General features: G+C 42.2%; 1 protein-coding gene across 1 annotated transcript; it reads right to left on the minus strand.

Annotated features, from left to right (window-relative positions):
- Window positions 1–4,496: 4,496 nt before the first annotated feature.
- On the minus strand, window positions 4,497–27,754 carry C3H1orf198 (chromosome 3 C1orf198 homolog). Its single transcript, XM_062490188.1, has 4 exons — window positions 26,023–27,754; window positions 18,582–18,632; window positions 8,797–9,348; window positions 4,497–6,942 (listed from the first exon to the last, which is right to left on the minus strand). Exons 1-4 carry the CDS (start codon window positions 26,368–26,370, stop codon window positions 6,886–6,888), a joined length of 1,008 nt encoding a protein of 335 aa, XP_062346172.1. The 5' UTR covers window positions 26,371–27,754; the 3' UTR covers window positions 4,497–6,885.
- Between the last annotated feature and the right edge of the window lies 1 nt (window position 27,755).

Here is a 27,755-nt window from a genome sequence, read left to right on the forward strand (position 1 = left end):
CTATATAATTAAAATCAGAAGTGCCTCACAGTGAACTTAATTGTAAATGCTAACGGCATTTCTAGCAAAAGTAATACCCTGGGGGACTAATTGCAAATTAACTAAGAAGAACTCAGTGATGTTGCTTCTATGGATTGTAACTGAGTCTGTGCAGTTAAAAGGAGTCAGGAGTTGGATATTTTTTCATGTCAGTTGAAATCCTCTGTAACTGGGGTCACTGACTGCTGGGTAAGACCTGTGAGACCAGATTCAGAAGTCACCTCTGATTCTGCTTTTTATTATCATGTAACTTCCCTTACCAAGACATTACCATTACAACCCAGTTTTTCCATGTGCTCTTCTGGCTCTACACTGGTGTGACTTGGCTTCAGGGAGTGGTACTGGAGTGAGAAAAGAGCTGGGTTCCAGTGTGAGGAAAGGGTAGGGGTGAGGCTGGTGACCTGGTGGTTGGGCTGATACCAGCAGAGGGACCGAGGGCTGGTTGTGTACATCTCAGGGCTCTGCACTCTTTAGGATCAAAAAAAAAAAAAAAAAAAAAAAAATTGGTAGAGACAAAAATAACATATTTAAAGAATGCCCACAAAAATCCAACGGTCTCTTAATGGCTGTGGTTTGCAAATACTTCTGCTCCTGATTTTCCAGCCATGCGTGAGAAGTTCACCCAGGGGTTTTTAAACTGAGTGTTTTAGGAGACTTTGCTGTAACTGGTGAAGCCTTCCTGTGGCCTCTCCACCGAGGTACTTGCTGCAGTGTTTTGCAGAGTTTTGGCAGGAAATCAGAAAACTGGAGAGTAAATAACAGCTCAAGACGAAAAGTTTTCTGTGATGAGGGTTACGAGGATGGCACCGATGGGCTGCAGGTGGGCTCTGGTGCCCGGCTTATGAGCTACTGGTGGCCAAATGCCTCAAAGGGCATTTGTGCCTTCCTGGCACAGGACCCTTCGCTAAATTGCTGCTGCAACAATAATCCCTGCTGCTGGGGAGTGAGCCAGGGGGAGAAAGCTTCCTTTAAAAGGGCAAGCCCAGTGCCAGAGCAGGCTGGACTGGAGGCAGACAAGCTTGTGCCCACCTTGCTAACCCCTGGTTCCTGCTTCATCCATCAACAACAACCCACCCCTCGAGCCCTGGAGAGCTCTGGAAGCCCAAAAAGGACAGCTGTCTGCCAGGAGTGACCTAGACCAGTGATGGGGCAGGGAGAGGTCTCCATCACTGGCTGCAGGACTGAGGGACCTGGCTCCATGCTTTGACATGTTACTGCCATGCTGGGAAGCAGGGGAGAGAATGTTATTCCTAGCAGAGAGATGCTGGACACATCAGTGACAAGGAACTGCATGTGGCTGGAGGGGAGAAGCTGGTTCAAAGTCATAAGCAAGCTTTTCTTGTTCCCAGCCAGGGCTGATTTGGAACCAGCTGGTAAAAAGAGCATCCAGGATAAGCATGTTCCTAGTCACCAGTGTTGACCACCTCCTGAAATGTTACTTTTTGAAACCTCAATGATGGCAAGCTTCCTTGGGACTTTTGTGGGATTTCTACAATCAGATGATTTGACGCCAAAATTAGCTGGTTGACTCAAAGCTTGGTGAAGGCTAGTGGTAGAGATATGGTACAACTTGCCCTAAGATTGGGGCATTCAGAATTATTTTATCTGGGATTTTTCCCCCCCTTTCTCAACTCATTTACTGGCTTTTGGAGGAAAAGCAGTTAAGATCTGAATGAAATTTAACATGCTAGGTGTGTCCCAGTGAAAGCAGGTCCCTGACGCCTGTGTTATTAAAATGTCTTGAAACTTTACATTTGCTTACTAATAAGGCACTGCATGGCTCTTAGTGACTGCTAGACCATTCACTTGGTGAGGTGGGAGCCAGAGAGGATGAAACAGAGGACAAGCAAGAAGCAGTATTCCTGCGCTGGCAGGATGGTGGGATGAGAAGTTCTCATATCTGTCAATACTTTTGCAGTGACTTTGACCAGACTCAGTTTCTGGAGCCAGCTCAGTGTGTCTCAGTCTGCAGGCTGTGGATGTGCTGAGAGTTTGGAGGCAGTGGCACAGCCCCAGGCAGCAGCTCCCAGCACCTCAGTCCCTGCAGCCATCACTACCTGCACTGCTGCCAACTTGGTGGGAGCTCAAAGGTGCCCTCCTACGTGCTTTGAATCACTGGCAGCAGCTCTGTTTCTCCAGGATGGAGAAGTTATGAAAAAAAGCTTTAATTACCGGCCACAAACATTTGCAGTATTCTTGCCTTGGAGCAACTGAGCTGCAGCCAAACGGGTGGAACCCAAAAGGATCAGTACAACACTCAGGCCAGAGCAGGGTTTCTTAAACATAAGCTTACAGGCACACACAAGAAGTTTCTTTCTTGGCAGATGTAAGGTCTGAAAAATGCATCAAGGAGAGCAGGATGTTCAGTTAGAACTTTAATAACAAACAGCTGTAATAAAGCCTGGGCTTCTTACAAGTCAAAATAAATTTTGCCACCAAACTAAGTGGAGCCAGTGCTCCATCTCACACATCTTGGAAATGTCAGGGTGCAGAGGACCTATGTAGTGAATTTTCTCCTCCCAGCTGAACTTTGTCTTTTCTTCCATCACCTTTTTCTTCTCCCATCTCTATCAAGATGCCACTGCATCTTTTCATAGCAGCCAGCATTTCACAGCAACAAAAACATTTCTCCTGAGATAACTGGCACCTACTGCAAGTGGGAGATTTTCAAGGACTGCTTCCAACTCTGGTTGCTGGACTTCAGAGAACAAACTCAGGGCATAAATGACCCATTGAACTTCAGAGTCGCTGACACTCAACACTTTTGGTAAGAAGAGAAGCTAGGGCTCAGGTCAGGCCCAGAGGTATAAACCTCTGTTCGGTCACTGAAGTCAAACCACCCAAAAATCACAGAAGACTTTTTCCTTCCCCTATGCTTTGTATTTTCTTTTCCATACCCTTGTTCATTTTGGAGACAAGCATTATAGGAAAACTACAGTAAGCTATTTTCAGGGCAGCTATGGTTTTTTTTATTATTATTTGTTCACATCCCAGTCAAATTCTGACTTGCCAAGGGCATTTAGCCCTGTATCTTGATCATGCATAAGGTCCAAGTTTCATAGCCATGTGCCCCGCCACACTCTGGGTGAAAAACCTTTTCCTAATATCCAACCTAAACCTCCCCTGACAAATCTTCAGGCCATTCCCTCAGGTCCTCTCTCTGGTAACCACATTATGGTTTTGATCTCAGAGTAAGATACAGTAACATACTGATTCAGTGGGTGATGGGCAAACTTGGACAGCAAAGCCCAGGGATCTGTCTGTAAATAATGCCTACAAATTCGGGTTTGTATTCCAGGGACATGACTTGCAAGCTCTTTGGGGGCTGCTGTTGCTGAGTGATAAGCAGGACTCTTCCTGCTGGGTTGCTGCACCAGCACCCACAGCCATGACCTCAAAGGCCGTCCCAACCTCAGCAAACACCACTAAAGTCACCACTAAATCAATCAATCAATCAATCAATCAATCAATCAATCAATCACTATTCTTCAGACACAGCATCTTTTCTACTCTGCCCTTACAAGTCTTCACTCAAACATTAGACCTGCTGGCTCCTCGAGCTGAAACAGTGCCCAGATGCTGTGGATTTGCCTCCAGTAAAGATAACTTTTAAAAGCTGAGAGGGAGCTTAGACAAGATTGAAGCAAGTTATGTGTAGGCCAGATCCTAAATATAGTCAGAAAACCACCCTTACTTGGCTGTGGAGTCTTTCCAAACCAAATTCTTCTTCAAATGCCGTTTTAGCTGTTGGAAATCCAGCTCAAGTATAAACCAAATTGTTTTTCCAAATACATTTCTGGAAGAGGTGGATGACAGCATGCAGAAGAAAAACTATCCTTGTAGCTGCACATTTGATTCTCTTACACTTTGGAAACTTGCTGCATATGACAAAAGGCAAGGCAGTGAGACTACCCAGTGGCCTCAGGTAGCACCTTCCTTTTTGTGAGAGGCTTTTAAAGCCCACACGTGACCCATTCTCTCTCCCATCCTGCTTGGGTGAAACTAAGGAACAGCTGTGTGGTTTTCAATTGACAGCTGGGGCTAAACCACAATAGGCAGTTGTCAAATTACTTCTGCAATAATGATCCAGATACTGCTTTGGATTACCTGGAGATACTGGTGGGAGAGTGTGTGTTAAGGTTAAGTCTATTACAATGAAGTACAAATAGATTTTAGTCTTTCCCAAATCTCATCCTGTGCCCAATTGTCAGATGAAATGATAAAGCAAGGACACTTCCCCAAACAGCTTCCCTTATAGGCTTGAAAAACAGCTGAAGCATGTTGATTTTTTTTTTCCCCATCTGAAAAAATTGGTTTCTAAATTCTGGATCAAATCATATCTTGGCTGTCTCTCAGGCAGATTCAAGATGCCCCAAACAACTCCAATGGTACCAAGGAAAGCAAAATATTAAGGACAACATACAAAGCAGCACAAAAACCTTAACTGTTCTATTTAAAGTGACTTTATTAAAACATTGTTAATATAAAATGTGACCAAATACAATTTCATTTTTGTAAGAATGTTTAGTAAAAACATATTCAAGAAAGAAGGAGCATCAACTCTTGTCAAAGCACAGGAAAAACCTACCAGGATAAGTAAAAAGTTCTGCAGCATGTTCTACCAGCTGGTCCCAATGTGTATTAGGGTCGAGTTAACCGATGGAAGAGACAGGCAGCCCAGGTTCTTCCCTAAGAAGCTTTTAAGGTATTACCAGAGATTTAAAGTAACGCTCCTTGACAGTAGCAGACTTTGTTTTCAGATCTCCCCAAATCTGAATAAGATTAGAATGTGCATCTTCATTTTGGATTTACTACTGTTCAGCAGCTGAATGTACAGAAAATCAGATTCACTGGTAACTGTAAGCCCCAAGATTAACATTTGTTAGCTTTAAAAGGAAGGTGCAAGTCTACATTAATCATACACCTAAAGAATTTGTGTTTAAGTTGTTCTAGCTGTATTAAATTCTGGATGCTTGTAGCAAATGCTACCAAAGAAGAAAACAGTGGTAAAGTCCAGGATGGTAACAAATGTTTTCTGAACTACTGAATGAAGCAATGATAACCACGAACTACAGGAGTTTGCACATCTCAGGAAGAATGTAAAGAAGCTTTCTCAAGCCTATAAATAAGAGTATGCTATGCAATGACTTCTACTCTGTGGCAATCCTACCATTTAGCTTAGGGACCTCTTAAGAAAACACAAGAAAAAGTGGAGGTTTTGGCCTTGGTGTTTGGGGTTTTTTTGGTGGGGTGTCAGAGAAAGAAAATGGGGGGATATGCTTACAGCATTTTCCTTGTCCAACAAGTGAATTTTAATGCTCTATCAGCATACTCTGCTTGTTCAGAGCAAGCAGCACACCAATTAGAGGCAAGGATTCTTCCAGGACATTGCAAACTTTTCCTGTAACAAGCAGAAAAAATCCTGCCGCATCCAATTCTGCACATTGAACTGCCCCTGGCACTGAACCAAATGTCAAGTGCTAATCCATGAGAAGCCTAGCACAACTATGGCTTAGGAGATGGTGACCTTCTTACAGCCTTGGCTGGGACCCATTAGAGCCCTGTGTTTTGCCTTCTACCCCAAACAAATGCTATGGGACTATTGCTGAGGTAAAGGGAAAAGTCAAACCTTTGGCATTGGAGCAGACCAGTCACTGGCTGTGCGTAGGGGAATTAAGGCTTCAAGGTGAGGTAAACACAGTGAGAGTCAGTGTGTAAATCATGCTGCATTTTCAGAGACAACAGATCCAAACAACAGCTACTCTTGTTCTCTACATTTTAAACACCAAAGATCATTCAAAAGCAGAACTGGAGGCAACACTGCCAAGGGCCACCTTGAGATGCCTCTCTGCACCTTAGGAATAAATGTAACCCAGATGTTGAACACTAAAGAGGATGAACCCACAAGGAGGAAGAAGCACCAAAGTTGATGAGTCCTTGAGACGATAAGCTGCTTAAAAAACAAAAAAGCCTCACACTGCTGTGACCTTCCATAAACATAGTGGTTTACTGACACAAAGGTAATCTACACTCCAGAAATTCTCAGCGCTGTAGTTCCAGCACCAGTATTACGAAGAGTTACTGCTCTAGTAAGGAGGCAGTGAAACTGTGTTTCCTGAAGAATTTCTCCAATTCATTAGGTGTGGTCCCATTCCCTTCTACCCACCCCCAAGTCTTCAATTCAAAGACCAGAAACACCATTTCCCCAGGTCATGGTTCTAACACTCTTAGAGTTATTTTAGCAGATTTGTAGGGTACAAACACAGTGCTTTTTTGGATCCAACATTTTGGCAATGCCTTTGCCTTCTTCAGAAGAAAAGTGTCTTCAGTAAGTGGTACAAAAGATACTTTCAAACGAAACTAGATATACAAATCAATGCAATTCTGGATGCTTGCTTTTCATACTGTTTTTTTGCTAGCTATCTGAAGTATGGAATGGTTTTCTTACTTGGAACCACTACATGTGCAACACTATTTCTTACAAGCAATGCTAGCAAGGTTTCCACTGAAGAAAGCATTCTGGTCCTGTAGGTTCAATTTCTAGGATACAGAGACTCTCATCTGCATTTCTTTAACATGTGTACAGTAACTTCTCCCATCCTCTCAATACAGTAGCTACTAAAAATTTTAACAGATATTAAAAAAATATCCAAATGAAACCACACTGCTATCACTGTTTAAAAAAACAAAAATGCATATGGTATTACAAAAGTTTATACAAAGGCAACATTTAAGAGTTTGAAAGTTACTTCTAGAAAAAGACACAAATGCTAGTAAATTAACATACAAGGAGAAAGGAATTCCACTGGTTCCCCAAGATTGGTTTGATCTGTTTTGTAGTATCTTTTACCAGTTGTCTAGAAAATCAAAGCCAGTCTTCAAGATAACATTGCTTGTACTAGTCTGCAAAGTAAAAAAAAAAAAAAAAAGGAAATAAGACATAGTTAATTATATAAAATCAATATTTGACATCTAAAAAATAAAGTTTAAAATGTTTGTCTGACAATATTTCAAGGTCTTCACCATACTCTAGAATACGTAAGTACCTACACCACAGAATGCTAGACATGACATGGAAAAATACAATGCCCAAAAAAGCAATTCCAGATAAAATTATTCTTGTGGTCTGCAGGTAATTTTTTTTTCCTCATAGAGAAAATTCATGAAGATCAATTTTTTAGACTACAGTGGGAATTGCAGAGAATGAAACAAAGAAGGCAAGAATCATTAATCCAACAGATGACTGTCTGTTGCAATTAGAGCCAGTTGTTTCCAGAAAACTTCACAGATTAAACTTTGATGACAAGTTATTTACTAAGCTATCCAGAACATACTCACTGCTGCAGTGTTAGCCATGATATTTAAGGTGATTTTAGTGTTTAGGAAGAGTATTCAAGAGGCACAGCTGAGTCTCTGGATTCTCTTCCTAGAGCATGGCTTCCCAGAACAGGGAAGATAATCCAGAAAAGAGGAAAGGAAGAAAATTCTTATCATACATGAAGTTCTTCTCTGTTCCCATTTTCACATGGAAGGATTGTTTCTCCATGGAGAGAAAAAACAGGCTTCTCAAACTATTTCAGTTATCTTGAAAACATTCACAAAGGAATTGAAACTGTTAATTTGCAAGAAAACATGATAAAGCCTTCAACTAAAATTAAAGGACTACCATGTTCACAAATTGTAGCTAGATAGGTCAGGAAGCATTATCCCTCAGCTTCAGAAAATGAGACTAAATATAGGGCTTCAAATACTGGAGTGCCTTAGGTATTGCTCTCTCCTAAGTGCTGCCACTTACTTCTCTTGCAACCAGTTACCTCACCCTGCATCTTTCTGACTTTACATCATCTTGTTTGGAATTCAAATAATGACAGTTGGGAAAGCAGAGAAAAAGCTGTGTGAAGTGCTGAAGGTGTACAGTGATGTGTCAGGATACTGCCAGAGTGATGCCACAGATTTCAAACAGAACTGCACAGCTCTGCTTGAAGTACCACTCCTCTACTTCACAGTTTTCAAGCTTTTGATCTCTTTCTTTTTTTTCCTTCACTGTATCATATCCTGCTGTTTCTTTTCTTTTCTCACAGATCAGCATCTGCTTTTTAAAATAGCTTCAATTGGCTATTGAGCTGCTTAAGGTTATTTTTTGTTGGGTTGTTTGGGTTTTTTCATTTAAAAAAACACTGAGAAGGCTAATTCTGGAAGCTCATTCTATTTCTATTTTGGACTTTAAGAGAAAACACATTTGAAAGCAGCACAGCTGCCTGGGACAAAGCACTGGGAAGTGGCTGTCAGGCTACTGCTTGGAACAGCTGAGAACTAGTTCACCATTCACCACTATGCTGTGTGTAAAGTAGTAATATCAGTAAAGTATCCAAGACCCTAGTTCACCTACTTTTCAAGTTAAAAAGCTTATTCTTTCCATTAAGCATTTTGTTTTTTCAAATAAAACCCCCAAACCCTACAACCTTTTTTATGTGCTACAACAACAGCTAGGTAGCTTGCTGCCAATTAGCTACTTGGTGCCTTGTCAGCATTTCTGGTGTTAAATTGTGCATTTATCCTATGTGTTAAAAAGCACTTAATTAGACTGTTAAACAACAGGTTAAATAGACTTCTTCACATTTGAAAGACAAAAAGTCATCAAGCTGACCTATGGCTTAGTGCCTTTTGGAGTCCCTAATCTTCCAGAGTGGCCCTGCCAGGTTTTAATGTGCTCTACAGTTTTTAAACACAAGGACAGTGGGTTACAGCAGTACTCACCTGTCCAGGCATTGGTGAGTCTGTAAGTATAGTACCATCAGTATCTTCCTTGTTTGTCCTAGAAGATGCCAGATCCTGTGGTGGATCAGGAAGAAAGAAGTCATCTAGAGAACTAGTAGGGAGTTGAGTAGGTCGAGGCTTCTCCCACTCAAGAGACACAGAGGGTAGGCTGGGGGCAACAGACTTCTCTGGCTTAATTATGCTGGGCTTCTCAGCTTTGGTCACCTCCTTTGGAGCAGACTCTGGTCTGTAAAAAGAGGGAAGGGGCTTCTCTCCTTTCTCCATAGACTTGATCTGGCTGGGAGTCAGGGACTGGAACTCAGACTTGTCTCCTTCAAACTTGGAGCGCTCTGCGTTTATCTTCCAGAAAGATGACTCCTCTTCCTTTCTGGATGCTATCAACCCCTCAGAGCCAGGGGTCTTATTGGCCTGAGAAGATTTAGGGACTTGGACACCAGGTGTTGCTTTAACAGGCTGCCTCTGCTCGTTCTGCAGCTGGGCACCACCTTGCTCTTGTATGGACAGAGATGCAACGCTGAACTCCATCTGACTCTGTTCAGGGACAGAAAAACAGCATTTCAAAGCCCTTCACATGGATACAGTTTTGACTTTCTGACTCTAGTGTGTACAGATAACACCTTAGCCCACCGTGAGACAGCTCTCAGGCAACAGATACCACAACAAAGCTAACTTCATTTCTTCATAAATGTTTATCTTTGTAGTTTCATAAAAAAATAATGATTTTTAAAGTCTGAACTGCAAGCAAACATAAAAGTCCCAGACCTGCAGCAGAGGAGACAGAGAGAGCAATTGTACTGGAGTTACTCAGTGCCATCTAAGGCAGCAGTGCACAGCATGCACAGCACCGAAACATCAGAATAGCAGCACTAAAATATTACAACAGCTGCAGAAGCATTTTTGAAGTCAGAGATGTTTTACATTAAAATTTTAAGAAAAAAAAGCTTCAGAGTGTAGCTCAAAAGGCAATCTTCCATTACAGTCTTTGAAATAGTTGGCTACAGGTCCATCTACTTCCAAGATAAAGGATTAGGTGTAACAGGTATGCACAGGCAAGTAGTTTTATAATTCTAATGCCCCTCTGAAGAAAGAGAAATAACTCCAGAAGGACCAGTTCTTCACCTATTCCAGAGCCCTGGTTTGTTTTCACTTGCAGTACAGAGATAGCTGTACCCATTTCTGAGACGTAACACTGGACCAAGGAAGTAAGTGATCTCAGTTAATGCATGAAAAAAAATCTTACAAGTCACAGAAAAGTGAACAGTAGTTCAAAATGTTCATTTTCCTTACCACCATTTCAGTAAAATGATTCTCAACTAGCTAGACATTCTTCAGGCTAATAAAAGTTAAGCCTTACTACCCCCGATAAACACTCAAGGATACGTGCCAGGAAAGAACAACCTAATACACAGACTTGTGTTTGTAAGAAGGAATAAAAAATGCAAGGAAAAAAAAAAAGCTTTTACTGTTAAAGCTATGCTGTTGTCACCATGACTGGGTATGAAAAATACTCATAGGACTTGTAGCTTTTGTTACAAATGGTTAAAAGTTACTTCGGAAGTTCATTACAAATTTGTGACATTTTTTCACCATACTATTTCATTGCCCAGCCTTTCCTGAATAAAACTGCAATAGGATCTATGGGTTTCAGTCTAAAATGGGTCCTAGTTGCATGTAATTTTCACTGAAGTGTTTGATCTTGAGTTCTACATTATTGTGCATGTTAAGTTCAAAGGGACTCTAGAACTAGCAGGACTCACACGCCTAGTTGTTAATATTCATAAACTTTTCATCAAAGAACAACTGTTAACCCAGCAACTGATTATTTATAAAACAATTTTTTTTAAACAGTCAGCAGCTGACTACACATAATTTGATTCACGGACTTAGATCTGACCTTTCTAAAGAATTAGATGCATCATTTTTTCAAGGCTGTAGGCAAGAAAGCACCAAGTTTCATGTTTTCGTGATGAATACACTGTGCTATCAAAAGATGCAGAATATAAACAAGCTGCAAGTAATTATAGCTCAGCTAGAATAAGGTGAGTGCAAGGATACATGCAAGTCTTGCCAAACAACTCAACATCCCACCCTGCCTGCAAAAAACTTTGAGGAAAAACCTGAGTGCTCTGATTTATGTTTTCTTAAACAAGTCATGACGTAAAATTAAGAGCAGGACATTTATCCGTAAATAACTTTTGCATAAGCAAACCATAGATGTAATGGTGTTGAGGATTATTTACAGTGACTGCCATTCCCTATATTAAAATACAAGGATTTATTTCCCTAAGCTCATTTGGCAGTACTACTGAATAGTGATTTACCACCCTGAAGTTAAGATGCTTTAAGACTTTAGAACTGATAAAATCCCAGCTTAAAAAAAAACCCCACAGCACAATATAAAATAGACCTGCAATTCCCCAGTAGCCAAGAGAAAAAACAAAAGACAGATTCTAAAAATCAAAGACAGGTGAGAAAAAAAAAAAAAGAAGTCTATCTTGGAAGACTTCAGTCATGTAGGAATTAAAATAGTGCTACTTTTTGTCCTGCAGCAGTCTGCTGTCTTCTAAATAGCCTGTCCTGGGGCTCACAGTGGGGATGACAGTAGCTAAAGGCCACCACAGCAGCAGTCACTTCCAGTAGAATGATTCCTTCACCCCTCAGCCCAAGGGAGAGGGAGGATCAGTGCCCGGGGTGCAGAGTGACCATCACAGCCCCCAGGTCCACCAGGACAGAGTTGGAAATAAAATCCAGGAAAAACACCACTGGAAGGGAAGTATGGGTCTGTTAAAACAAAAATTAGAAAAAGTAAACCAACAAGATGGGTCTGCATTTCAACAGCTATACAGCAAAGCCAGCCCTTCTGAGAAGTTCTTAGGCTGTGGAGCTAAAGCCACTGGCTGAGGTGATATTTTATGTTCTTTTTCATGGGACAAAACACCAACTCAGAGATGTGGTTTGGAAATGGCACATTGCTCCTAGCATAGAGAAGAGGGTGGCACTGCAGCAGCACTTCAGGCAGCTGTACCTTTCCAACCTGCTTGTGGATGCATATTCTGGAGAGGATGTCCTCTTTGCCCTTTTGTGCAGAGACCACGAGGTGTACCCATTTCAGAAGACAGGACCACCTGACATTTGAGATTGCATATCTCTCTCACGGTATGCTTTGGAGTTCAAGCAGTCCATAGCCTGATACGAAATAATCCAAAAGAAAATACTTCAGGAGTTTTCATTCTCCCACAAGGAAGGCAAAGAAGACAAGACTACCCCGACAGGTTCTGAAAGCAGTATGTCTCAGCATGATGGAAATACAGCTCTGAGAGGTCACACGGATAATTCTGCTTCTGGCATTTAATTCCAGAAACCAAGAGCTTCTGTGGACCAGTCACAAGATACTCTGTTTTCCCTGAAATATAGAATGCTTCTATTTGACTTCTGAGGTTATTTAACACATCTAAACCCCTAATAAATGTAGCTGACGAAAGAAAATTATTAATAGGCAATATCTTTTCAGTAAAAAAATTGGCAACAAAACACTCTCCCCCGCAAGGAAAAAACAAACCAAACAACAGAGCAGCAGCCTAAGTAGGAAGATAATTTCACAGAAATGGAAAAGGCCCATGTGTGAAACACCCTATGCTGACTTCTAAGTAATGAGTAGTACTGTACACTCTAATGAGTCACTAGACTCTACAAATGTGATTTTAATTAGAGTTCTGCTCTCAGTTTCTTACATCAGATTGCAAATTGGCAATTGGTTGCGTCAGCAGGAGAAGGAAAGAAATGATATTTAAAAGACAGCAACCTCCCCCCCAAAAAGTATCCTTTTCCTTTAGGTTTGCCAGCCATGAGAATATCTTGCTGCACATCTCTCCTGGCCCCAGCCAAACCCCCCGCTGAGAGTAGCAGCTCACCTGTAAAGGTTTGCCTTCCCCAGCCTGGGGCAGAGCTGCTGTGAGCTACACCTGCCCATGCCCCACTCAGAAGCAGAACTGCACTAGTGGCACTCTACCAGCTGCCACCCTGGGAGGCAAACACTGAACAGTGGGTTGTGATTCCATGGTGAAAAGTGACTTGTCTTTCAGGCACAGTTTGGGATTCTAGAGAGAGGGTTTCAGTTCCCCCCTGCTTTCATTGATTTTGTATTACTTTACATGAGCTGCAGTTTCTGTACACATAATTCCTCATCTGATGAAAAAAATAAAAATATTTTACTTTTTCCTACCAACTGTCCAAATGGTATTTCTGGGAATTGTTCAGCCCAGAAAGTCTCAAGAGTTTACAGACAGAGTAGTACAGTCCCAACTGTAATTTCTAGAAATTACTGGAATTCAAATAAAAGCTATTAACAGCAGTAGTATTTTCAAGATATTGCCTGAGCAAGTCTTTCTCAACACATTAAGAGAGAGTGGGGAGAGAGTGCATGTGAAAGCATGCACAAAGAAGTATTTTGAGGTAAAGAAAACCTAGAAGTCTGTGTACCTTTTAGTCTTATCCCTCTGGACCCAAACCACTGCAAGGGTTTAAATAAAGGATGTCCTGTCTTGATCATTTTTCTGTATCAGAAATATAAATAATATTATAAATTGCAGGTTTTAGGAGGTTGCATATCTGTCTTTCCTTAAAAAGGCCATATGAAGGTATTTAGGAATGTTGTTTACTAGATTAAAAAATTTAGACCAAACTTCAGTCTAAAGGCAGCAATAATCCACTAAATTGTAAGACTGGCTGTATATATTCATGAGAAACAATGTATGCTGAAAGAGGGGCACCAGACACTGAAAATGTCATAATTTAATAATACTGTATGAAGTTAGGTCTCGCTTCATAAGTACATATTAAAAACAAGATGACCACAAAGAACCCAGGGACTTTTAAAGTATCTTATTCACTCATCAGGAATGTGTAGTATTTTACTAAGCAGTCACGCAAATACAGCCAAAACAAATTGTTTTCCTTGGCAGGCTGAAAAATTCAAATTGTTGAGACAAAGACTACAGAAACACTGTCAAAAGCAACTCATTTTAAGCACAGCCTGATAAATGCAGAGGTAAGAAAGCCAACTTTAAAAGATTTAGAAGATGACTGCTTTGCTGAATGGACAAAACTAAAATAAATATAGGGCCCAAAGTAGCTACAGTTTTTGCTTTGTTTCCTGTGTACACCGTGGGTGTTTTCAGGATCCTTTCAGAGTCAGAAAGAAATCCTTAGGTCAGCAGAGGCAAATTGCAAGGGCAAAAAATAGAGCAAAGCACTCAAAACCAATCTAAGTAATTTTAGTCCATACAAAAAGACAATGCCAAAGTTATACAGTATGGACTTTTGGAGGAAATTCCATTCTGTACTCTGCTGATATGAACTCAGTCCAGTCTGCCACTGTTACCGGCTCGCTTGAGCAAGCTTGTACTGACAGTGCCTGGTTTTATGCTCAAAAACAACAAAGACTGATGCAGGTATAACTGAATCCTTACGCTTGGCATACAGAATAAAATAAACCTTCAACACAGCTTCTACTACCACGAGTTGGGTTTGGTGGGGCTTTTTTGCTTGAGAACTAGTAGTCAACAGAAGTTTTACAGCACTGTGTTTTAAACATATGTAGTCTAAATCAAAGAAGGAAGGCTAATCTCAAAAAGCTTCGGGATCACTCTCCTTCCAAGGAAGCGCTGCCATTTATGCCAGCTTGGTAAAAATAATCACACCAAATTATAGTTTGTAACAAACAATTATAATATCATGCTGCTAAGGAAGGAAGGAAAAAAAAATCTCTTCTGCCACTGCTCTCCTATTTAAAACAAAACACCCACTAGGGCTTATACAAAGAAGGATACTGAAGACTGCCTCAATTTTACATAAAGAGTTGGTAAAGCACGTTTATTACAAGTGGAACATAGTTGTTTTCTTCCTAAATCATTGCTGGGATTAGATCACTTCTGTAGCAATATAATTAGGGAATTCAGACATGGAGGCAGCAACCAAATTATTGAAGGGATCAAAGCTTGTCACTTCCTCATTTTGCTTTGTTTGTTTGTTTCAAACACACCTCAGAGGCTTCTTTAGATATGCATGTGTCAATTCAAAGCATTTGGAATAAAACTTACTTTTGCTAATGAATTAGAAGTAAATTGCAATTTATTCCCATGCTGCTCAGTGCATTCTGTGCATTAACTGAGGTGGCAAACTGAAATATTTTCTACCCATTACTAAATTAATTAATTTCCCCCTCCCCCCCCCCAAAATGTAAAACCACAAAACCCACGAAGTTCACTTTTACTTCCAAGTTCAGGCATGATTCTTGTTCTTGCTTTCCATTTATATCTTGAGGTCTGTGCTGAATTTCACTGAATTTTCACTTCAAACAAACTAAGAAACCTCAAAGACTAAGCTCAGCCAAAAATGTCATCTTTCATCTCATGTAAACCTGAAGCCATGAATAGAATGCCCTGAATTCATAAACCTGGCTAGAGCTCCAGTTATAAATGTAACCCACATTTCAAGACATGTCCATGAGGGCTCCACCCATGAACCAAATCACTCCCTCCAATTCATTCTTTAGTTTTAAAATCAGCCCATTTGCAGTGCCAAGAGAACTCACCACTTCACAAGCTTTCCTTCTGAGAAGTGTTACCACTCTCTACTAAAAATATTATTTTAAATGCTGTCTAACAGCTAACTCGGCAGTTTACATTGTATTTCTACTTCGTTTGCGTTGTTTGAGGATTTAAAAATTAAAAGGTGAGACAAGAAACACCTAAAATAGTGGAGATATTCATGCAAGTGTTTGCTGTGATATGAACGACTGCAGCCATATCTTACATTTGTGTTTAAAATGAGAATACAGAAAGTTTACTTGTGACACGAGTGAAGTCATCAAGCCCTTCGACAATGTTCTGCACAAAATGACAGCAATTCAGTACACTGTTCTATGGGTAAGTTTGACTGCCATGGAAGTAGGGAATCCATGGCACTAGCTACAGTGAGAAAAATTTGTTCATACCTTATCAACTAGAATCCCCATTGGCATCACTGGTACAGCTGAGAGCCTTCAACCTGGGAGAATACATGCCCTCCCCTTTCTTCTACTACGTTCTCAGTACCCCTCATGTTACTTACAGAAAAATAGTAATTTTGCTGCTTTATTTTTCTGTGTCTCAGTGTTAAAAAAAAAAAGAAATGAGGCCTATTGATTTTACTGATTAACATCTCTACTTTCTTCTGCTCTCCAAAAGCTATGTTCCCTTCCTTGGGTAAGTCAGAGCATATTCCTGCACATTCAGGCAATAACATGCTAAAAACCCAAACCAAACAACAAGCTCTGCATTAAAGGGAGATCAGGGAGAAGAGTACTGTGGAAAGAACAACCTATCCTGGGGAATGGAAAGAGCCTGACAGCCCCCTAATAACAGTAGGAACAGGTCTGGCCCACAGGACATGGAACAATGCATTACAACACACGCCAACCTTCTTGAACAGCTCATTCAGGTTTCCTCACATGGGACCACTTGAGCAAGGCTACTTTTTCCTCAGCTGGTATCTCATTAAAAATTGCCTTCCAGTGTTACCTCATAAAAGTACTGGTTAGGGAAGATCAAAGAGTAAGCACAAAGCAAGATCTCAACTTTCAAAAATGAAGACTCAGCAGTGGAAGGATTTGGTTGAAAGATTGATACAATACGAGACACTGGGGAAAAACCAAAAGGAAGAATCCACAGGAAGCGACCATCCCATACCCCATAAATTCAGACAGAATGGATTCTCTAGACTTTTGCTAAAGGAAAAAGGTCATGCAACTTTTCAGTCTACATCTGTGGCACAGCTTTTATTTCTGGCCAGCAAGGAGGGAAAAGGGAAAGAGGGAAACACAGCTTGATCAGCCACAACAATTACTTCTAAAATAACTTTCTCCTCCCTCACTTCTCTTCAGTGACCACACGAGTGATTCCATATCATTCTGTGCTCCTTGATTCATTTCAGTAAAGGATGAAACTGGTGCATTTATCCACTTGGTCCCTCATTTTGAGACATCAGGAGGACAGTAGAAATACCCTTCATCAGCAAGCAATAAACCACAGACTGGGTTTAAAAACACCTCAGAAGACATATAAACATTGAAAAGAAGACTACCAGTTAATGAGAAAATCCATTCAAGTAGCAGATGCATCTCACCATGGATCACTAGTCAGTTCATTACGTGAAACACTATCTCTAGCAAACTCAAGTATTCAGAACTTACAAAATCTTACCAAGACAGAGCTTAAAAAATACAATTACAGCTGCCACATTCCCAAACCTGAGGTTTTGTGTTTGGACTGGTGTGAGAGAGAGACAACACTGCTGTCTACAACATATTATTTATTTCACCTTACTGTCAATGAGGTCAACACTTTTCTGGCATTTTTTCCTTTCTTGGCAGCTTCACCCAAGTAATTCCACATTAAAAACCTCTCCAGTATTATACTAAAAGCCAGTGGCTGCTTCTTCTGAGGGTCCTGAAATACAGGAGGACTTGCCTGAGCAACCAGGCTTCCACTGAAGGAAATCCTCCACTGGTTCCTGAACTATCACAGCTTTTAACGGAGTTTTAAGGCAAGTGAAGACTGGCATTGGTTTCTCTTAAACTGCAGCACTGCAGGCTGCCAGGACCCAAGAGTCACATCAAGTTATAAGTTAATCATCTTCTGCAGAGCACAGATGGGGTGCAGCCACAGGCAGTGACCTTGAGCAGGGAGGGCTGAGTCTCAGGTCAACTGGATTAATTTAGTATTCACTGGCATTTCCAAATAATTACTCTGCATTAGGCTAAGATTATATTCATAAGGTCGTACATGATTATCTACATAGTTCAAGGGCAAAAAAAAAAAAGAACCAACCAAAAAAAGGAATTGGGAACAGGGCAGTAGCAGCTTTCTCTGGCAGATAAGGGCAGAAAACACAAAGTCTGAAATGTGTAATTAAATTGACATGCCTGCCATACCCATTTGAGAAAGACAATGAGCTGTGGTTTTGCTCCCAAAATTTCTCCAACAAGAACTAAACTTGATTTCCCACCACACATATGGCAAAACTGTGTTTCCTCACACTGCAGGTTCAGAAAGATGGAGAATTCTGGCTCTGTGTCAGCCATATGAGAATCCCGTCATAAATAACGCTTTAACAAAATACCAGAGACAAAGTGAGGTGTAAAAGAAACCCCAAACCAACCCACCACAGAAAAACATGTGTTTTTTTTTTTAAAGAGCCTTTTGGAGAGGAAACAATAGAATGCTTCTATTATGGCCCTAGGTTAACAAGTTTCACTACATTTGTCCTAAGACAACGTTCCAGTTCATAATAAAAAGACGAAGTACTAGGCAGGCTTTCAGAAAGAATCCAGTGAAGTAACAAGACACCTGCATATTTCTCACACCATATTCTAGCTACTTTACTCCTGACTTCAAAAGTGAAATGCAGCTTTGTTCATACAGTATTTGAGACAAGGGTCTTACTAAACATGGAAAGTTGATTAAAAAGTTTGCAACAAAAAATCAAATAATTTGCAATGAATTGATTTTACACCTGCATTCAAAGCCAGAACATTAGCTCATGAAGTACATTGTGTGTTTCACCTGATGTAAATCAAAACATACCAGCCCTGTTTGATTTGCAGCTTGCATAGAATAAAGGTGACATTAATCTATCAAGTATCAAAATGAAGACAATAAATGCAGAAGGAACAGTATAAAATGACAAACATACATTATTAAAAAAAAAAAAAGCTGTTTATTTACCTTCGTTTCCCAGGAGAATGGAGCTGAGTGTTCATCTTGCCAAGTTATGTCCTGAAATAAAATTCAAGAATGACTAAAAATCAGAAGAGCAGCTACATCTTCTCAGAAGCATCACACAGATGACATTATGTTACACTGCTGGAACTGTAACAACCACTGCTACAGAACTGACTAAAAAGTGAAAGCATTACTTAAAGATGGTAGCGATTACATTTGAAGACTGACTGAAAACAAGTCCTCTGAGGAGAAAGTTGTCAATGCTATACCAATTTAATCTACAAAATATATGAATGTTTAACCTGGTCTAAATCTCCTGAAATGGTTTCTCCACAAATAGCTTTAAAATATATTATATCTACAGTTTTCTACTAGGCATTTATTTGGTAATCCCATTTCCTCCCTTTGGCAGACCAAAGAGCACGTGCACAACCAGGCAATCTTGGGGCAGTGAATCAGCTGTGTGGCCACAGGGCCAAGCCACAGCTGGATCCAGCCCCAACAGGACACATCATCTCATTGTGCCACGTCAGTGACAGCCACTCTGAAATAAATATTCAGTGGTGGTGAAGGAGCCACATGGCACCCACAGCACAAAATCTGAAATCCATTCTTCTAAAGAAGCTGCATTTCTGAAATTAATCCCAAACTGAGAAATTTAAACAATCTCTTCATACATGGCACGCCCTCCAGAAATACATGCAGCCCACACTGAAAAAAAGAAAGGGTGGGAAATAATTTGAAAAATGATTGTTGTTCACATTTGTTGAAGAATTACAACATAGTTGCATTTTATTCCTAGTCGTGGATGGGACTTGTTGGTATATTGGATGGTCCCACAGGTAGAGGTAGAGAGCTGCACCCTCCATACTGAGCAGGTCACTGCTTGTGGACACTGCAGCACACCAGGGAAGGAACAGGAGTGAGAACACTGAATGGAAAGGGAAAGGCCAGGAGCAACCACGCAGGATTTTCAGAGAGTAACAGAACTCAACCATGTTTTAACACAACACAGGAACCCCAAATTTCACTGTGGCTGCTTTTTTCTTCTTATTTCTGGTCTCCGCCTTTCTAAGAATACATTTCTCAGACATCTGATAACATTCTCCTGAACTTCCCTCTCTTATTTCACCGTAGGCAGATTTTTATGGCTGAGAGCTATGAGATCATGATTAGAAGTGTCTAAAACCAACTCTTAAACAAAAAAACATGTCATACTCCAACTATTACTCATCTGTGAAATACAGGGTTTCGAGCAGCAAGGTATTTGTGGTATACATGAGGGTGATCCCATCCTCTTAAAAATAACTGGCCTGGTGGAGCTCACCTAAGAGGAAAGGCCCGGGCTCTTCTCAATCCCATATTGTGGCCAAAAGGAAATTTGGTACAGGAAATCTTTGCCAAGAACACAAATGCAATACAGGTTCTCTCAATCCAGGAAATAGATTCTCAGATGTTTTAATATTTAAAGAATAAAAGGGAGCAAAAGTCTTCTTTTTAGTATCTATCAGCATTTGCACTGTGGTGTGCTGCTGTCTGCATGGGACTGCCACACCACTCAGTGTGTGATGCCTCACAGCAGGTGTGTCTAATTATTTCAAACTCCTTCTAGGACAATATCTATTGCCTCTGAAATGGAGTTGGCACTTCATTTCTGAAGCGTGCATGAGAAAGGAATCATGGCCCAGAAGGGAAGAGAGATGGGAGAACCTAACCGCTGGATTGAGTCTCACACACAAGGCAGGACTACAACACTTCTGTCTGCATGGGGTCTGGATAAATCAGGGCTTGACTTCAACCACAGCAGCAAAGGACAGGAGTGAAGTCCAGAGAACACTGTAACGCTGCTACGTGCAGTCACAGCACCTTAAAGCTCCAGATGTGTAGGCATAGCTGCCAGTGGGTTTTATCTAAAGAGTTCAAAGGAAGCTCTGTCTTCTTGCCATTTACAGGACAATCAAACCAGCTGGGGACCAGTTTGAAACTTGGTAGTGAGACAAGCTCATCCTCGCCCTGGATCCAAGACATCCAGTTCTTTATTTTGCTGTATTTGAGGCAAGAGAAGACAGCACCAGGAGGGGACACCTCTTTACCCAATCTCACACCCTCAACTCAGTGATGACATCACTGCTGTGAGCAAGCCCTGACAACAAAAAGCTGACCACAGAGGGATAAAAAAGCAGCATGTGGAAGGCAGAGTGAAGGCATGAGGCTGTCATGCAGCAGGATACATCATTCCCTGCAGGACAGAGCAAGTCAGCCTCCCACTTCACGGAAATTGATGTCTTCTCAACCATCCTTGTTGCCTTTGTTGGCACTGCAACTTGGAACCTCAACCCCCAGCACAGGCAAGCAAAAAGGTCCCAGAATGAATAAATTTTGGTAACAGTTGTCAAAAGTTCTGGTCAGAGATAGAATCCAAGAGTTTCATAGATTATATAAGGTGGCAGTAGTAGACACTTGTTAGGCAGCAGCTTCCTAAAAGAAAAGGATCATACTTTTGTTTTGGTTTTTTTTTTTTAATTTATTTAAAGGGATATCTCATTGTTTCTTGGGCTGCACAGCCCAGCATTCCTCAGAGCCAGTAATTCTGAGGAGCTCTGTCCAAATTCAAAATATCTTCTGTGGGATATAGCACAGAATAAAATAGGGTAAGACATGGTTGGAGGACACAAACCTTCAAGCAATTGAAGTCTGTGTTTATTTGAAGTGTACTTGGGGCTAGGATGAAGGACACCGTTGACAAGTTCTGCCTGTTTTCAGGGAAGGGAAGGGAAGGAAGTTTGTGGCCTCCACTCCATGTATCCTCACACAGAAAACATGCAGAGCACCAAGTAAAAATATAGAACACTGTTCAACTGTGTTTTCTATCTAAACTGCTTGATTCATGTTTATCACCAAAAATATATGAGAAGTAACTTTGGTTTTTTTGTTTGTTTTGGTTTTTTTGGTTGTTTTTGGTTGTTTTTTTGGTTTGTTGGGTTTTTTTTTTTGTAGAATAAAGTTCTTACATGCTTGAAGAAACTGGGAGCAAAAGTACCAATAATTTCAATAATAACAACAAGAGTGAATTATGACTGGAAATTCTAGAGAAAAAGGCTTCAGGGCTATTTATCATCAACATACATTAGAAAAAAATCCATATCTGGTCAGCTTTTGTTTTCAGCACACAACAATGCCTTCTTCCAGAAAGAAGGCAAATAAATAAACTTTTGTTCACCAGGGTTAAAAAAAAAAAAGAATCTGTTTATAAGAAATGGGTCCCCATGCAACATATTTCAAAGCTGAAAAGATGAGTGAGAAAGAGAGGGAAAAATCTGGTCATACACTTGAATTCAACAAACAGCTGCAAAATATATAAAAAAGAATCACAAATTGCATTTGCTATATGTAGGCAACTTGCTGCAAAACAACATCTGAATTTTAAAATGGAAGACACTGGTAGAAGCATGCCTGTGTATCTGGCATGAGCATTGTTCAGCACGGCTGACAATAGCTGGGCAAGACACAAACCCACCAATAAATGCTTCTCAGAAGTGTTATATTAGAACAGGACTTGCAGGTTATTGAGGTTTTACTGCACTCAAAAACTGCCTTTCATTTTTGGGTGTTTAAAAAGCACAAATCTCTAACAGGCCAAGCTTAAAAGTTTTTGCTATATTGATTATTTGTTGCTTTAAAGCAATTTTAAGTAGGGAGGAAAAGGATCCTTTGCTTGGTGCCAGAGTTCTTAAGGCTAAGCAAAACAAATAGCATCTCTGCCTGAAGGTAGCTAAGTCAAGCTTCCCTCTTAAAACACAATTACTGAAGCTAACCAAACTCTCTTACCTGTCTTTCCTCCACATAGCATGTTTGCCACTTCCTAAAGCAAATGGAATTTTTTCCAATGAAAAGTTTAGTTATTTCATGTCCAACTCTTTTACTGCTCAAATACTGAATAGCCTTCAAAGGGAAAAAAAAAAATAACTAAAAAACAAAGGAAAAATCAGACCTTGACTCCATGCATATGTCACATGCTTATGGATAAAGAGGGATGGTATTAAGACAACAGTCAGAACTTGCTGGAAAGTGAGTATCTAAACTATCTTTCACTGTACCAGAGAGAAAACTGACACCAAATCAGCTGCATTATCAAAGGTTGGCCACCACAGCAGACAAAGGATGATAACCTCTCACATACTGCTGGTTTTCCACCTATTCCCCTCATGGTTTATGGCATATTCCAAAAATAATCCATCTGTATTACATTCATGCTCAATCTCAGATTATATTTCCAGATTTCTCTCTGCTTGGTAAACTTTCATTCTACTGCAATGGGCAATAGAATGAAGACGTTAAAAATGGAGAGATGCCAGCAATTGGAGGCTGGTTGGGAAGAGGAAGCTCTGTTGCAGCATCCAAAAGCCCTAGGTCAGGAAGCCTGGGCTGTCTAGACACAAAAAATTATGGTGAAGCAACAAAGAGTGTCCTGTGCTGGGCTCATGTGCAATGATAGCGAGTTGATCTTCAGCCAACAGGACAAAACTTATTTTATTGGGGTGTGAAATGATCCTGTTAGCCTAATCCCCCTTTGAAACAGCGTTCACAGTGAGTGAAGGGCTTCTGCTACCAACTCCATGACTGGTGATGCTGCAATGAGGATAAGATGGAAGAGAAGGAGCAGTGACTCTAGGCATTTGCTAAGAGTCACACATGGTGCTGCAGTGCTGTAGCATTATAAAATGACTAGATCATGGCTACAGGATGCCATGGTCCTGTTACTGCACGTCTATTTTCTGTAACACCCTTCCCACACAGACAACGTACTCAAAGGTGTTTTTAAAATGGAAGAGATGTTTATAGTCTGAGAACTTACAGTCCTGGGCTATGAGTTCAGGAGATAAATTTGGTGTTAGAAGAGATATACAGGAAATGGTGGGGGCGAGAAAGAGAGAAGCATCTGTCCAGAGATACAAGACCACTACATGCATCCTCTGGACCATCTTATCATAATGGTCGTATGTGTGAAAATGGGACTGTAACAGTGAGAGGCTTGGACCAGCAAATCAGTATCCTCACTATTCATCCTTGGTTTGCTTTCTACCAAGTCCTCCAAAGAACATGAGGTGAAAGAGATCAAATATCCATGCTTAAGCAAGCCCAGGGATATCACTACAGATTTCAACATCAGTTAACAGGGAAGATGAGCTGTGGCTGGAAACATGAAACTTTTGGAGCAGGTATATCAGCAAGAACATCATCAGATCAAAACACTCTCACTGAAAGCACTGCAACATCCACAAGTGATTCTGAGGCATGTGGGCTACTCTCCGTTTCCTTGCCTTAGGACACCACACACCAATAGCCAGGGACAGCAGCCAGGACCAGTCTGATGGTCACGGGTGAGGGCTGGGTGACCACGGTGCGTGCAGCAGCAGAGGGTCACAGAGGCAGCAGGGGCACAGCTCCCTGAGCTGTCTGACCAGAACACAGAGGTAACAGAGCTCCGCAGGCCAAGTGCTTGCAAGCCCGGGAAGCTGAACCAAACTGGCAAGAGACCGGCAGCAGTGGCTGTGCTACAGCAAGACAAGGAGGAACAATTTGTCAGCCAGGGCAAACATCCAACAATCAGGTTGGATGCCAGCAAGGAAGCCAGGGGAGAGGAAGCTATCAGATGAAGAGCCAGGAAAGGCTCCAAGGCTCAATATTACAGTTGGAAGAACTAAAATGGAAATGGTGAATGCCAAAATGAATGGAATCTCTTTTCTTCAGAGAATCAATTTACATTAACTTGGGCTTAGAAGTCAAACAGGGAGTCAGTTGAGGCAGATGCTTCCAAAATTAAACACTTTGTATCAAGTATTTGGAGGAACTATGCCTTCTTTGGTTAATGGCTACAGAAACACTAACATTATGCATATTGTAACTGTATTTGGGGAGAAGAAGGGAAAGAAAACAATTTGCCCAACTTCAGATGGACTCTCTAGATGCTTTAGGAGATTATTATTTCCATACAGCGCTGCACAGCAGCTTACAACATGCTTGCTTTTCCTTCCAGATGCACGTAATTCAAAGCAGAAAGCACAGCAGAGCTCTCCAAGGCTGGGAAAACTGAATGTATTTATTTTCCATACTCTTTAAATTCTTTCACAACTAACTTAAGATTTCAGTTTCTTTTCAAAGGTTGTTTGCACAACCAAATTTGCTGCCTTATGTCCTTCTACACCTCTTTTTGGCCACTACTATCAAATATTTATCCAGAATTTTGTGTATCACAAACTAGACAAAACTGAGCTACATCCTATGCTCTCTAGCTTTAGATAGGATGTGTGTGCAGCAGAGCATCACACCTCCCTGACAGGGAGAACACAAGCAGTGGTGTCCTGGCACAAAGCCGGTCTGGAACCATGATGCCCAGTATCAGTGTGCCCCACATGCTTCTTAGAAATGCAAAGGATGTTGGAGAGGAGCCTCAAAGTAGCACTACTCTCTTTAAATTGGATTGATGATTACAAATGCAGAAGCAGATTATTTCGTTTTTCTGGTAGAAGCCACACAATTTAATTAACAATAGGTCACTTCACGTTGGTATACGGACATAGGGAAAGAAACCAGCTCTGTAATCATACAAGAATAAAAGAACAGAATAAGAATGTAAAAGAATAGAAAACAAAGGGAATCAATACACTGAATAAGAGACACAGTGTCTGAAGACTACTGTCAGGTCTCGTCAAGAATTGTTAGATCTTCCTCTTCAAGGGCTCACACTCAGTAACACGACCCACTGCTCTAGACCAGGTAGTCTTTTACTGTGGATTTCCAGAAGGACTGCCACGCTTCACCATTGGATAGATGGGTCTCAGAAGGTTCAAAATCCATACTTTTTGCCATCTGTCTTTCCACACCCTTGTTTTTACTGGCATGTGACATGGAACATGCTGCATTTTTTTAAGGTGTCAAACATGCCAAGAGCTGGAATGTTTTCAGTGTTGTATTTTTAACCGTGTCTAAAACTAGAAACGAAAAGGAAGAGATTTAATTCAGTGTAAACATTCCCTACAGCCCATTTTCAGCAAGGGACTATGTCCAGCGCCAGCCACGGTCATGCCCCGCCGTCGGGAGGTGGGGGGGGGGGGGGGGGGGGACTGAGACCGACCGTCCTCTTCTCCAAGTCTCCCTTCTGCAAAATCCACTTGAGCGCTATCGCTGCCGGCGCCTTCCCTGCTTTTACGGTGCGACCCGGCGCCTCTCGCGCGGTGAACATCCCGCCCTGCCGCACAGCCGGGGAGCGGGGAGAGGAATCGAGCTCATCACCGGGACAACTCTGCCGCCGAACGCCCCCCGCCCCGGGCAGCCCAGAGCCGGCGGCACCGCAGCCCGGGGGAGGTCGCCGCCCCGCCCCTCCCGTGCGGCGGTGCCGGGCGTGGGGAGCGCCCCTGCCCCCGCGCCCCGCAGCTCCCGGTACCTCGTCTCCGAAGCGCACCACCTTCTGCCCGGTGTTGAGGCGCAGGCTGGGGTAGGAGGCGGGCGGCGCGGGCGGGCGGGTGGTGCCGCGGTGAGCGGCGTAGCGGGCCTGGACGTGCGGCTCCACCAGGCACTTGTCGATGATCTCGTCCTGCTGGCGGGGCGGCAGCCGCTCCCACTCGGGCCCGTAGCGCTCGCGGATCCGCTCCTTCTCCGCCATGATCTTGCGCGCCATGGGGCTCAGCGAGGAGAAGTAGCTGAACCGCTTGCGCTCCCGCTCGTCCAGGGGCCGGTTCCCGTTCATCACCGCCGTGCGGGAGGCGGCGATCGCCGCCGCCATGGAGGCCATGGCCACCCCGCCGCCGCCTCCGCCAGCCCCGCACTCGCACGGCGGGATTGGGGATGGGAACGGGAAGAGAACCGCCTCCTCCGCTCCCCTCCCGCAGACGCCGCCTCCCTCGCTCCCTATAAAACCGGGCGGCCGCCGCCCCGCGCTGCCCGCCCCCCGGCAGCCCCTGCCCGCCTCCCCCCCGGCCTTTCTGCCGCCGCCTCGGGCCGGACACAGGCAGGGAAGCGGGGACGCCGTCTCCCGGGCTTGCTTCGGCCTCGGTTCCGTCGACAGCGTGGGGCCGAGCAGGCCACTCGGCCCTCAAGTGCTCCTGCCTGTAGCGCTCGTCTCCCACAGCCCTTCCCCTTCTTTCCACAGCAGGTAAACTGTAGTATTCCCACGCTGCCACGGCCAGGAGCGCCAGGACAGGACTTGACTCAGCTGGCAAAGGAGCACCGTGCCCAAGAACCTGCCTTTCCTCACTCCTAAATAAAAGGCGTACGTGTTTCTTAACACGATAGAAGGACCAGCAGCTGCTGTCAGAAGAGACAGGATGCCTGGCACAAGCGCTTTTGTCCAACTCCAGCAGTTAGGGAGATGGTCCGAGGCCTCTGTATTAATTGATAGTAAAGATGCAGCCTAAGCGCAACAAGTCTATGCAGTAGGCATAAGTTACATTGGTAAAATAGATTCCTAAAGGCTGAAATAATTAGGTTTTCTGGTCTCTTCCTTTGCTGTACAAATGCTCATTTCCTGTAACAAGTCCTTATTTTAGCAAAGGATTCACAGAGGTCCCTCACACAAGCTCCCAAAAGGTGGCCAGTGTCCCGGGGTGGGCAGGGGAAGCATAATTTCTTTCCAAAAAAAAAACCAACCAAACAAACAAAAAAAAAACCAAAAACCAAAAAAAAACAAAAAAAACCCCAAAAAAACAAACCCTACCAAAAAACCCAAGCTTACCTAAGACAGGCAAGTATGTCAGAAGATTTATATGAGACTAAATCTCTTCTGACTTTTGGCCTAGGTAGAGGCAGGGGAATTTTTAATATCTTCAAAACATATTACAAAGTAGCACAAATATTGAGGTTCAGATTAATGGTTTTTCATTGCTTAGCTATTTTTTCCTCATTCTGCTTTCTTTAGTGTCATTCTTAATAGATAAATTACTGGGGATGCAATACAATAATGTTCCCATTTAAGAGTTCAAATGGTATTGCTAGACCAGCTGTCTAAGATGACAAAGAAGAGGATGGAAAATGATAATTAGATTTCTCCACATACTTGGTTCTTAATTACAGTTCCCCAAGTCATCACATACCAGCCCAGTTATATAACCCTGTTTTGTTTGTTAAACTTGTTTGAGAGCACTTGACTTGAGCTCACTTACTTTCTTAGTCATCTGCATC

The sequence above is a fragment of the Cinclus cinclus genome, chromosome 3, assembly GCF_963662255.1.
Source record: "Cinclus cinclus chromosome 3, bCinCin1.1, whole genome shotgun sequence".
Lineage (NCBI taxonomy): Eukaryota > Metazoa > Chordata > Aves > Passeriformes > Cinclidae > Cinclus > Cinclus cinclus.